A 13,538-nucleotide genomic window follows, 5' to 3' on the forward strand; every position below is an offset into this window, starting at 1 on the left:
AATAGAAATAAAGGCATCAAAAGCTGTTTGTTTTAGACAGGGATGAGTAAATTTTGTTCACATTAGCATTAAGGAGATAACAAGCTTCTGGATAGCAGCAATAGAAATCTTGGACTTGAGCTCAGAAGAGAAATCAGTGCTTCTGTGAATCAACTCTCCAGGCTAGAGGGGATTGGTATAACTATGGTGTAGAGTTATGCTGTCCAATAGGGTAACCACAGTCAAGTGTGGCTATTTAAATTTAATTAATTAAAATTAAATAAAATTGAAATTTCAGTTTCTTAGTCACACTCCCTACATTTCACGTGCTCAGTAGCCACATATGAATAGTGGTTACCCTATTGGATAGCAAAGATATAGAACATTTCCATCTCAGATGAAGTCTATTGAGTAGTGCAGTAGTGCAAGATTGGGAGAAGAGGACCAAGGAAAAGGGCAGGTAGTTCCAAGAGGCAAGGAATGAGTAGTCAGTAGTGTCAGTGGTACAGTGAAGGCAACCTGAATAGGGAGTGGACAATGTTGTTATTAAAAGCTATTTAACACATTAATTGAAAAGTCTTTGGTAGCCATGAAAAGTACAGTTTCAGAAGGAAAAGTAGGTTTAAGTCCAGGTAGTAGGAGATCAAGCAGAGGAGAAAGGGAATAGATGTGAAAGAAAATTGAGCTAGGTATAGGGTATCAATTGATTAGATTAAAGGTCATTATCATCCAAGCCATCGTCTAACACAAAAGGTCCCATGCCTGGTCTGATGACTCAAGTCCCTTCCAACACATTTCCTTTCTAGTGTACTCAGAGTTTTCCTTTATTTTCTAATGGGCTGTCTTTCCCTGACAGTGTTTGGGGTTCACCTCCCAACAGCTTCTCTTTATTATGCTTGATTTACCACATTTCTTTACAGTTGATCTCTGCTTTTGCTGAGGCAGCAGAGGGAATGTGAGATTTTTAGTCTTTCATCTACCTATATTTGAAATGGTGCTTTTCAATAAATTAAAACTTTAAAGAATTATGTCAAAGTAATAGATTGGTTTCTGTAAGAAATGAAATGTAAAATATTTGTTGTTTCTTAGGGTTTCTTAAAAATTATAAATTGTAATAGTAATATCACTGTGGGGGAAAAAATCAAATGGTTGTAAGGTTTTCTTTCAAAAGCTCTCCTCTGCAATTCCCAGGAATGATATTGGTCACCTTTTTATTTTAAAGTCTAAGAATAGGCTCTTAATATGCAATTTGTAAAGTATTATAAGAATTCAACTTCAATTTTCTTTTTATTTAGTGGCCTTCAGATTCTCAAGAGCTTGATTCTAAGGAACTTTCAGCTGGCTCTCAATTTGTAGGACTCATGGCAGTTCTCACAGCATGTTTTTCAAGTGGCTTTGCTGGAGTTTACTTTGAGAAAATCTTGAAAGAAACAAAACAATCAGTATGGATACGAAACATTCAGCTTGGTAAGTTTTAAATGCTTTGTAATATTATTTTTTAAAGTGATTATATTGTTAATTTAAAGATTTCCAAATGTTTTTACATAAATAAGCCTTGCATAAATCTGTTGATCCAAATATCTGGCAATGTTTTTGTCTTTTAAAAAAATTGTATGTTAAATGAATGCCTCTTATTCAAGAATTTGAAATTTTAGGTCTGTGACATGAAGGTGTAGCCTGTTTCTGTCCTCACCATTTGGAGCCTTAGTAACTTTATCCTCCATTGCCTCTTCTTTCCCAGAAGGTGCAAATAACTTACATATTTTACTCCTGGAAAAGGGGAGTAAGGTACTTAGATGGAAGAAGTTTGAAATGACGAACTTTTTGCCTCTGTTTTAAAATCTTATATGCCTTTTTATTTAAAAATGTTATGTCTTAGCTCTTAAATACTCACCATTTTTCTAACCGAAAGTAAATAGTTTAAAAGAAAAAATGTCCCACATATTGAAGTATAGCCTTTGAACAGATATTTAAAATTTATAGCATTGTAATATTGAAATCCTCATACAAAGATTCCATCATTTAGTATTCCCAGCATGTATTCATTTCCGATGATGCTACATAGAACTGCCCATGTGCTGGGCATGGTGGCTCAGACCTGTAATCTGAGCACTTTAGGAAAACAAGATGGGAGGATTGCTTGAGGCCAGGAGTTTGAGACCAGCCTGGGCAATATAGTGAGACCCTGTCTCTACAAAAAATAGAAAAATTAGCCAGGAGTGGTGGCATGTACTTTTAGTCCAAACTGTTCAGGAGGCTGAGGTAGGAGGATGGCTTGAGCCCAGGAGTTTGAGACCAGCGTGGGCAACAAAGGAAAGACCTTGAGACCTATCTCTACAAAAAGTAAAAACAAAAACAAAAGAACTGCCCATGTGAGAAGCAGCTCATTTGCAAATCAACACATTCTATTTAAGCCTCTGTCCTGGTGACTTTGGGGTTTACCTTTGAAACCACTGTTTGTTTTTTTTCTGTCCATGTTAACTTTTATATACCATTTTATAGATGAGGAAACTGAAGCACAGAGGTTAAATAACTTGTCCAAGCTCACACTACTGATTAATGATAGACTCAGGATTTGAATCCAGGGAGTGTAGCTCCAGTATACCATGTCTTTCTTGACCACCAGTGATTCAGGCCCTGCCAGGCCATACACAGTACATTGTCTGTATTCCTATTGGCCTGTATTTTTTTTTTTTTTTTTTTTTTTTTTGAGACAGAGTCTCACTCTGTTGCCCAGGCTAGAGTGAGTGCCGTGGCGTCAGCCTAGCTCACAGCAACCTCAAACTCCTGGGCTCAAGCGATCCTCCTGTCTCAGCCTCCCGAGTAGCTGGGACTACAGGCATGCACCACCATGCCCGGCTAATTTTCTATATAGATTTTTAGCTGTCCATATAATTTCTTTCTATTTTTAGTAGAGATGGGGTCTCGCTCTTGCTCAGGCTGGTCTCAAACTCCTGAGCTCAAACGATCCGCCCACCTCGGCCTCCCAGAGTGCTAGGATTACAGGCGTGAGCCAACACGCCCGGCCTGGCCTGTATTTTAAGTCAGACCTTCCAAATTTGATTAAAGTCCATCCTCCCAGCTGCTTTCAAGTAATGTGATAACAAACAGACTGAACCTTCATTTTATCACATAGGATTTAAGTTTTTTTGCAAAATTTATAGAAATGTATCAGGTTTTTTTTTTCTTAAGAACATTCAGCGTAAATATTTTTAAAGCAAAATTGAATTAGCTTCTTTAGTTTGTGTGGAAGGCAAGTTCACAGGCTTGAAAAATATTAAGCAGTTTAATTCACCATTTCAGAAAGAGTGTTATCTATAGCAGACTAGTTAAGAATACTTGGTTTTGGCCGGGCGCGGTGGCTCACGCCTGTAATCCTAGCACTCTGGGAGGCCGAGGTGGGCGGATCCTTTGAGCTAAGGAGTTCGAGACCAGCCTGAGCAAGAGCGAGACCCCATCTCTACTAAAAATAGAAAGAAATTATATAGACAGCTAAAAATATATATAGAAAAAATTAGCCGGGCATGGTGGCGCATGCCTGTAGTCCCAGCTACTCGGGAGGCTGAGACAGGGGATCCCTTGAGCTCAGGAGTTTGAGGTTGCTGTGAGCTAGGCTGACGCCACGGCACTCACTCTAGCCTGGGCAACAGAGTGAGACTCCGTCTCAAAAAAAAAAAAAAAAGAATACTTGGTTTTGAAGTCAGACTACTCAAATCCTGATTTCATCATTTACCACTTATGTGACCTTAAGGAAGTTACTTAATCTTTTTCTGCTTTACTTTCCTCATCTATAGAATTTACTTAATTATAGTACTACCTCATATGTTACCACAAAGATTAATGAGGTTAATATATTTAAAATGTTTAGAATAAGGTGACTTACAAATAGTAAAAACTAATAAATGTCAGCTATTTATATAAAGATGCAAATATCAGAAAAAAAATCTAAGGTTTATGTGAGTCGCCTAAAATTTTCTTGAATTATAAAATAAAAGTGGAAGACAAGTCAGAATTCATGATTCTGTGGTGCTTTATGGATTTCTTCTTTGGTGACCTCATGACAGAATGCTCACAGAAAAAATGGTAAGCTGACTTAGTTTTGAAAGATTACTTAAATAAGTGATAGACAACTTGAAATCACAAAAACAGAAATAAAAACAACATAATATTTTTCAATCATCAAATTATACTAAAGATTAACAAATTGATAAGATCCAATTTTAGCCAGAGAGTGGAGAAACAGTAACTATTACCTGTTGTTGCTAGGAATATAGATTGATATAACCTTGTTGGATCCCAATTTGGGAACGTTGACCAAAATTTATATAAATGTAGGCTTTGATGTAAGAATTCCAGGTCTGAATAATAACTTATCCTACAAGAGCACAAAGATAGATGTCCAAGGGTATTATTTCCACATCGGTTACAATTGTAAAAAAATATAAAATATATAGAAGACTGGCTACATAAATTATCTATATAATTAAACAGTGTAGTGGTTAAGATCATGGACTCAAGAGCCATACCACCTGGCTTCAAATCTTGAGTCTATTACTTACCAATAGTGTGAGCTCAGGCAAGTTATTTAACCTCTCTGTGCTTCGGTTTCTTCATCTATAAAATGGGCTTTAAAATATCTACCTCCTGGAGTTGTAGTGAGTTAACATACATAAAGCACTTAGAATAATGTCTGACACAGGATATTACATATGTATTTGCTATTACTATCAGCTGTACAAGAGAATATTAAGCCATTGTTACAATGCAGTGGGTCTATTCATACTGACACGTACGACATGTATGTATCCTTCTGTATACCTTTTTAAGTAATTATCAAGTATTACTTTTATAAATTAAAAAAATTTAATATCCTCAGGAATGTTTTTATAATTATATGCCAGCATTAATCTGGCATATAATTACAAAAGGATTAAGAATAGAGCTGGAGTAAATGAAACTTTAGAGCATTCACATCCTTTTCAGTTCCTTTCCATCATGGAATACATTGATTAGTTATGGCTTTATTTTTTTTAAATCACTTTACCCCTGCATTCTTTGACTACATGTATTTCAAAGACTACCCATAAGAGGTGGCCTCTTATGGTAGTTTTTTCTGGAGTATACTTATGGAGTATATTTCTAAAGAAATAGGCACGCATTTCTTTATTTATAGCCTACCAGTACTCCCAGAAATCTCTTAGGTCCAGTAGTCATGTGATAATCTATGTTGTAGAGGTGAGAGATTCAGCAGTGAAGACATAGTTTCTGCTCTCACTGAATTGACTTTCCCTAACCGTCAGATTTCAGTAACACAGAATCTGATGTTGTCTATGGACTGTGTCTTAGCCCTGATTTTTTGGATATTATGGTACTTGAAAAACTTCTTAGTAAGGAAAAATACTATGTCAAACGTCTGAGCTTTTATATTTGCATGTATGAATACAAATATATGAAAATCTGGACCTAGCAACAGGAAGATACAAGATATAATGACATATGCCAAAATCAAGCATTTTACAAATATTTGAGCTTTGGGATCATGTAATTTATGCATTATATTTTTTAGTGCTCCGAAGTTGATAATCTCTGTTGTTTTTCATATTCTATATCATTGTCTTTTTATATTCTTATGTCTTTGTCTTATAGTCATAATATAGTAGTAAATATACTTTTATTGGTAAGTTTATAGAAACCAAGTAATAATTTTAAAAAGTAGTCAAATTTTATCAAAAAGAAAAAGTTATGTATAAAATTATTTGGAATGTCAATGGAAAAAAATCTCTTCAAGCAAGCTGACATCTGATGTAGATTTTACATTTTTTTTTTTTTTTTAGGTTTCTTTGGGAGTATATTTGGATTAATGGGTGTATACATTTATGATGGAGAACTGGTATCAAAGAATGGATTTTTTCAGGGATATAACCGACTGACCTGGATAGTAGTTGTTCTCCAGGTAAAGCTTTTACAGTCTTATATTTAATGCTAATAAACTTTATTTTAATAAAGAGAATCAAAGTAGCTACTGATGTGAGGGAAAAAGATCCCTCCTGTTAATGTTCTCATTGTATCTAGTTTATTTAGGGAAGTTCAAAATAGAACTGGTCTTAATGCCCTAATGAAAACTTATTTTGAAAGGGGTCTTAAGTCTTTGTGGTATTTAAGTTGAACATAATAAAAATACAAGTTTAAGAATAAAATATTTGAAACCGAGGGCAAATATAACTTTTGATTTTTCTAAACTCCTTTCATTGTACGGAAAATCTGCAGTCAGCCATTAAGACCCAACAAGCAGACTTAGATATTTAATTCTATGACAGTTGATAGCCTCATATTGTAGTTACATTTTGGACTATTCCTGTCAAATTACTTCAGTTTATATGAATTTGAAATTATGGGTTGAGTAATTCATTTCATCTTCAGAAAATACTTGAGTATTCTAGAGAATATAAAATGAAGATATAAGTAACTGCCCTCAGAGCCTTTTTCTATTCTCCTAGAGATTCTTGAAGCCTAAGGAGCAGGTTCCAGAGGATAGGTGAAGGTGGCAAAGGATACTGGTGTTTTAGAAGCACAAAGGATACTTCTATTTTTAAGATAGGAGAAAAGGATAAGTGAAAATTTGAAAAAATAAATATTTGAGAGAAAATTAGAAGTGCAGATAAAGTAAGTTAGGAGAGTTTATGTATAATCTGTTTTATCCTAGCAAAGATAGGAAGCCATTTTCCCTTAAGAAGGGACTGAAGACATGAGCAAAATAAAAAAGGTTTGGTGTAACTGGTATGAGGAAGTCAACAGAGAATAAACATGAATGACAACATTGCCAAGAAATACTGGGACCCAAACATTAATTTATAGTAAGCTCAGTTGGCATAATTCATGACTTTCTCTAAATAAAGCTTCCATCATAGAAGAGGTACAGTGAAAGTTGTTTAGGTAGGTAACCCAGATTTGGAAACTGATAAATAGTGTTTGGCAGAAAGCAAAACTATGTAGTATAGTAAAACCTCATTATTTAAGTAGCTACAATTTGGAATTTGAAAGGGATTAGGTAGAAAGTTCCTTCTACATTCTTAAAGTAGCACAATTAAAACTGTGCTTTAGGAAGAGTAATCTGACAGCAGTTGAGAGGTGGATTAGATTGGGGGGAAACTAGAGAAAGAAAGCCAAGTTAGGAGGATATTGAAAGGCTAGCAAAATAACTTTTCAGTTACTTTATTTTTATTCAAAAGTAAAAATATTTCACTATTCTGAGTGACTAATCTTCCCACATTTGTCTAAACAAGTGACGTTTAATTACTAAATTGGATGAAGATAGATGTTTTATTTATAATATGGTCACACACCATTATAATAAACTTCAGATTGCTCTAGTAGTTACTTTATTAGATGCCCTTTGAAATAAGAGGGCTATTGATAGGCATGATAAATAACCATGTAGGAAAAAAAAGGAGGGCTACTGAACAAAACCTAGAAGTCTATTGGTTATAAGAGATGTTAATATAAATCACTTAATATAATGGGATTGAATTTATAGAAAAATCTAAAGCTTCATTGATAGTAACATTGTTTTGAAAAGCAATTTTATATTTGTTTTTAAAAATAATCTTTTAAAACTTCTGCAGGCACTTGGAGGCCTTGTAATAGCTGCTGTTATTAAGTATGCGGATAATATTTTAAAAGGATTTGCAACCTCTTTATCCATAATATTATCAACACTGATATCTTATTTTTGGCTACAAGATTTTGTGCCAACCAGGTAAAATATTCTTTTCTATTTCTTTAAATCCCCAAGAGAAAATAAGAATAGAAAAATAAGAGTTCTTCATAAGGTGATGTGACAAATTTTGTTCTATTACAACTTTTGAAGAATCATTGAAATGTAATTTAAAAATCCATTTAACTGTCTTTTTAAAAAGATTTCACGCTAAACGTGTGAAAGATAACCTTCCCCTGGAAAGTTTTTTTATACAAATTTGGCTGACCAGAATTTTTCTAATAGAACTGAATGTTTTTCCCCTAAAGTAAAAAGTCATATAAAAAGTTAATAAGTCATATAAAATCATAAAATGAGTCATATAATGACATTTTTAATACAGAATTTACAGAATTAAAGCCAGGATGGTAGATGACATTCTTGAAGAAGATAGTTTATATAGGGAAGGTAGTTCATGAGAAAGTTCAATTAGGTGATAGCAGGAGGAAGAGCAGTTTGGAAAGGAATTGCAAAGGAGTGATAGGTAAGACAGGAGACCCAAGACCTTGTAGTGTTATCAATGCCAAGGGAGGAGAAAGAGTCAGGAGGAATTGAGTGTAATGAATACCCATTACAGATGGTATTGAAGGTGCTTTTTTCTGGTACAATTATTGATTTATAATCCCAGACTAATGGGATTATATTATTTTAATTGCTTCCAGGACACCATTCTTGGTCTTCCTCCAACTTCACTCCCCTCCTGATTTTTTTAACCTCTAAATTTTAGAATGTCCCAAAGATCTTTTATCTGTACTCATTCTCTTAGGTGATCTCTATTCTCATGGCTTTAAATATCATCTATATGCTAACAATTCTTCTTTAAATTTGAATTCCAGGCTTGCATATCCAATTGCCTATTCAACATTTTCACTCTGTCTACTAGGTAACTCATGGCCTATTCCTAGTTGTTTTTGTCATTTCAGTAAATGGCAGCATCTTCATTCTTACAGTTGTTTAGGTCAAAATCCTCCTTGGTTTAGATAGGAATACAGTTTATCCATAGTAACCCAGTATAGATAGAGATATAGATAGATTTGTAAGAGAAGGTTATGGTGTTTGGAAGTTCTTTATTTTCTGAGTGAGGTAAGAAGTAAGGTCATCAGCCTGCCTTTATCTTTCTCTCATATGTCATTCTATTAATAATCCAGAGACGACCTGTTAGCTCTTCCTTTTTAATATCTCCTGAATTTGACCATTTCTCACAACCTCTACTGCCACTACCCTGGTCCAAGCCACCTCATTCTTATCTGGATTAAGGGACTAGTTTCCTGACTTGTCTCCTTGCTTCTTCTCTTGCCCTGTACCCCTAGTCTTCTCTATTCAGCAACCAGAATGATTCTTTTTCAGTGTAAATCATATCATATTACCTCAGTAGTACCTTTGCTCAGAAACCTTCTTATTGCTTTTGATCTCACTCAAAATTTGTCATTGCTCAATGGCCTATTTGATTTGCCCTTTTATCTTCTTGGAATACTCATCTCCTACATATTCCCATGGTATATCGCCTTACTTCCTCAGGTCTTGGCTCAAGTATCACTTTACCAAGAGATCACCCTAAATAAAAGAGTACCCCCTCCATTCCAACCTTCTCTTTCCTCCTTTCTTCAGAAGACTTATCACCATCTGGTAAATAAGCAGGACCGGTGCTTGGCACATAATGGGTACTCAGTATGTTTGCTGAGTGAATGTTCAAGATCTTAAAATTTTAACACAGCTAGTGAAAATTCATTTGTGTTTTTGAAAGTTAGTGAAATAGGATTATGGATGGAATTTGGCAGTAGGAATATATATGCTTTTTCTATTTCCGTATTGAACATTTATGGTTTTAATTCTTTTCTGGCAACCTGCACAATAGGTCTGGGACATGCATGTTGAGATCTGTAATTTTTATGAGACAAAATTTTAAAGTATTTCTGTTTTCAGCTTGGTGTGGGAATGAATCACTTAGCTTGTGAGACTAGCTTAACAATGATTATAACACCTATGTCTTGATGCTTTATTTCTGTTCATTAGATGAGGAAATCTTGTGCTTTAATGTCATTTGAGAATGTTTTGAATTTGTAGACTTTTAGGGCATACTTAAAAAGGCATACTTTTAAAAAAAATTTAAACCTCATATAAGACTAAGGCAATTAACTTTAAATTTTTGAATGATTCATGGAATAAACAAGTACCGAGTAGAGTGTCTGAATTGTAGATTGGGTAGGGTGAAATAAGGGGGTATGAGGTTAGGGACCATATTATGAAGGGCCTTTTATGTCATAGTAAGGATTAGTGATCTTTATAGAACAAAAAAAAAAAAAATTTCTGAATCAGGAGAGTGACTTTGAGCTGTTAGTAGAACTTTAAAACCAAGACCAATTCATATCTCTGTAACAGCATTTTTAAAAACGTACGTATTAAAAAATTAAGATTGCTATTCTGGTTTACATCCAGTCTAAGTTCATTTTCAGTTTATAGTAGCATAGATTATATCTACAGATAGGTAGAATAAAGAAGCCAAGAATTTCCTTCATTTAATGCAACTTCCTTTTGTAAAGCATCCTGTAAAAATCAGTCCTGAGATTTGCTGCTTATTACCTTGGGTTTTAAGCTGACTTTACCTTGGCTTGACCTGGAAGAATGAAATTTTCCTTTTTTTTTTTTTTTTTTTTTTTGAGACAGAGTCTCACTTTGTTGCCCAGGCTAGAGTGAGTGCCGTGGCGTCAGCCTAGCTCAACTCCTAGCAACCTCAAACTCCTGAGCTCAAGGGATCCTGCTGTCTCAGCCTCCCGAGTAGTTGGGACTACAGGCATGCACCACCATGCCCGGCTAATTTTTTCTATATATATATTTAGCTGTCCATATAATTTCTTTCTATTTTTAGCAGAGATGGGGTCTCGCTCTTGCTCAGGCTGGTCTCGAACTCCTGAGCTCAAACGATCCGCCCACCTCGGCCTCCCAGAGTGCTAGGATTACAGGCATGAGCCACCATGCCTGGCCGAAATTTTCCTTTTATAATTTGAGATATTTAAAAAATTAAGGGGCAAAAAAAAAAAAAAAAAGAATTAAGACCTTTTATTATTGAATGTATTGCATGCAAAATGCATATTAAGGTAAAATACAGCATTTAAAACATTTGTTTTGGGAAGACAATATATTGTAATGGTTAAGAGTGCAGACTCTAGAGTCAGACATACTGGATTTGAATCCAATTTTTCACTTAAAGTTATGGGATTTACACAAGCTACTTAAACCTGTTTCTTCATGTGTAAAAACAAGATAATACTATACATCTTCATAGGATTGCTGTCAGAACTCAATGAGATAATACATGTAAAGGGCTTAGCTGAATACTTGGGTTTTAGTAAGTACTCAACGTTTGTTAGCCATATTACTAGAATATTTTTGCCCGAATTATGATTGTTTTTATAGTAAAGAAATAGAAGGAACTTGTTTTGCTTTTAATCTGATTTTCTCTTTTTTATTTTTTCTTCATCTTATTTAGTGTCTTTTTCCTTGGAGCCATCCTTGTAATAACAGCTACTTTTTTATACGGTTACGATCCCAAACCTACAGGAAATCTCACTAAAGCATAGTCATATACTATCTTTAACTGGTTTTTCACGATGGTGCACTAGGAATCTCGACATTAATCTTGCACAGAGGACTTCTACAGATTTTGTGAAGATATCATCATGCTGAATCTGACCGTATTATTCAAATGGTTTAAAATTTAAAAGTTTAAGGCTAAAATATGTATATATGTAACAAAACACATGGCATCTAGAAATTAAAACTTGAAACTATTTCCAGGGGTTAGACTTAGAAGAAATATTAGAGTAAATTTGAAATCTGAGTTTAAAAAGATTTTAACTTTTTGATTGCTACAGAAATGTCCTATGCACTCTTTGCAAGAGCACACAACAAATGTCAGATATCAATTTTTGCAAATAGATCTATTTAATCTTATCAAATGTTTTATCCTACTCTTTCTGTATAGATATGTCAAATCACATGGAATATTCAAAGTTTGAAATAATAATTACCTATAAATCTGTGAAAAAATAGAAGTATGATTTGAAAAAACATTTTCACATATCTGAGATTTTTATATTTATACAAAAGTTTACTGAATAAAGGATTGCTAAATGTTTTTTGTTCTATTACATAAAAATCGATAAAGTAATATTCTGGGTCTGATTTGTCAAAGAACAAAATTCATATTTAAATTTAAAGTAGAGATATACACATCTATTTCTCCATATACATTTTAAGATCTTTTAGTGTCTCAAGACTGCTGAAAGCAATCCAGTTGCTCCTGTGCTAGATAGTAGCCAGTGACTTTTACATTAATGGAGTTTTGCCCTTAATCTCATAATTGCATTTCTTTTCTATAAATCAGATAAATCCTTAATATTACTTTAAATTTGTGTATGTGTTAATTGCCATTAAACTTTTAAAAGTAATTTAAAGGGATTACATAGGCATTTAATAATTTAAAATAAATTATTGTCTAATATCTCCATTTGGAGAATTTTGAACTATCAAGCATATATTGTATACAACTAGAAAGTTTTTAAATGAATATTTTACTCATTGATCTGTAAAAACTTCCTTTAATCTGTAACTGTTGATAAAAACAACCACCAAATAGTAGTACAGATGTCAGTGGACTGAGACCAAAATGACTTTTCTTGGAGACATTCCAGATTGCCATATTACATTATTTTAAATAGCACTATAACTTTAAATTCAAGGCTGCTTAGATGAACTTTTTAGGCTTCTCATAAATCCACTGTTCCAGGAATACTCTGATCTCCTAAGAGAGTTAGCCAAATTCTGAGTTCCTTTTCTGTGTCCCCACAAGAGCTGCTGGGAAGGAGCCACCATTTTGCTTAAAAACAGTGGGGATTTTTCCTTTTTGATTAACACTGGAGCTGAGGATGCAAATTATATGAGTTATTTAATAAGTTGGTTTAAGAGAGAGAGAATATATTAGAAATGGTAAGATGACTTGGTGGACAAAAATGCTTTCTATGATTGGAATATAGGTTTAATTTAATTATTGACTATAGGCAGAATTGCTTATTGAGTATAAGAAGTATTTTACTTTATTTTTTTCATTTATATTGTATATATTTTTAAAAGTCTGTTCTAACAGATATAAAAACTGTAAAAAATAAATATTTTTCTATAGTTCTAATGGACTTTGTTAAACAGAATTTGGCTCAAAAATACTATGTTACACATTGTTGGGTACTCTTGGCTAATGTAAAGCGGCAGTGTTACCATGCTACTGCAAATATAGTCTATAGATTGTAGGCCTGATCAATTCCATCCAGAGTTTAAAAGGTTTAAAATTACAAAATATTTAAAATAAATTTGCTAGTGATTCCGAGCAAACTTTCTGGATGCTTGACTTAGAATTTTCAATAAACACCTTTTATAGTATTTGTTTAATAACTTTACCACATTTTGAGTGTGGTGTTTTTAGACTGCAACAATATTCAGACTTACATCTTATTACCTACTGTTAAGTGAAATCTAAATCCTACAAATGCATGGAATTCAAGACTAAATATAACAATTTATGTTCAGCTCACATTGAAGTGTTGATTGGGTACTTATGTATTAATGCAGTGTATGTTCACAATTGTTAATTCAGGTTTAGTCTGCCTCTATTTTAACATTTTAAAAAATTATAAGTAAATTATTGTATATTAGACATATTAATTACAGTAATAACACATTCTCAGGTGTTCAAAATAACAAAATTTTCAAGATTCCTAGCAAAAGTTACAAAAATGTAATCAAGAGTTGAAAA

General features: G+C 33.6%; 1 protein-coding gene across 1 annotated transcript in view; it reads left to right on the forward strand.

The window, feature by feature from the left end:
* Window positions 1-11,741, forward strand: part of SLC35A3 (solute carrier family 35 member A3) — a 54,280-nt gene extending 42,539 nt beyond the window's left edge. Inside the window, exons 6-9 of the mRNA XM_069478274.1 lie at window positions 1,275-1,446; window positions 5,814-5,932; window positions 7,602-7,735; window positions 11,220-11,741. Of these exons, the coding sequence (XP_069334375.1) occupies window positions 1,275-1,446; window positions 5,814-5,932; window positions 7,602-7,735; window positions 11,220-11,310 (516 nt within the window). The 3' untranslated portion in view covers window positions 11,311-11,741. The remainder of the gene's footprint in view (window positions 1-1,274; window positions 1,447-5,813; window positions 5,933-7,601; window positions 7,736-11,219) is intronic.
* The last annotated feature ends 1,797 nt before the right edge of the window (window positions 11,742-13,538 follow it).

Source organism: Eulemur rufifrons, chromosome 8 (assembly GCF_041146395.1).
Source record: "Eulemur rufifrons isolate Redbay chromosome 8, OSU_ERuf_1, whole genome shotgun sequence".
Taxonomy (NCBI): Eukaryota; Metazoa; Chordata; class Mammalia; order Primates; family Lemuridae; genus Eulemur; species Eulemur rufifrons.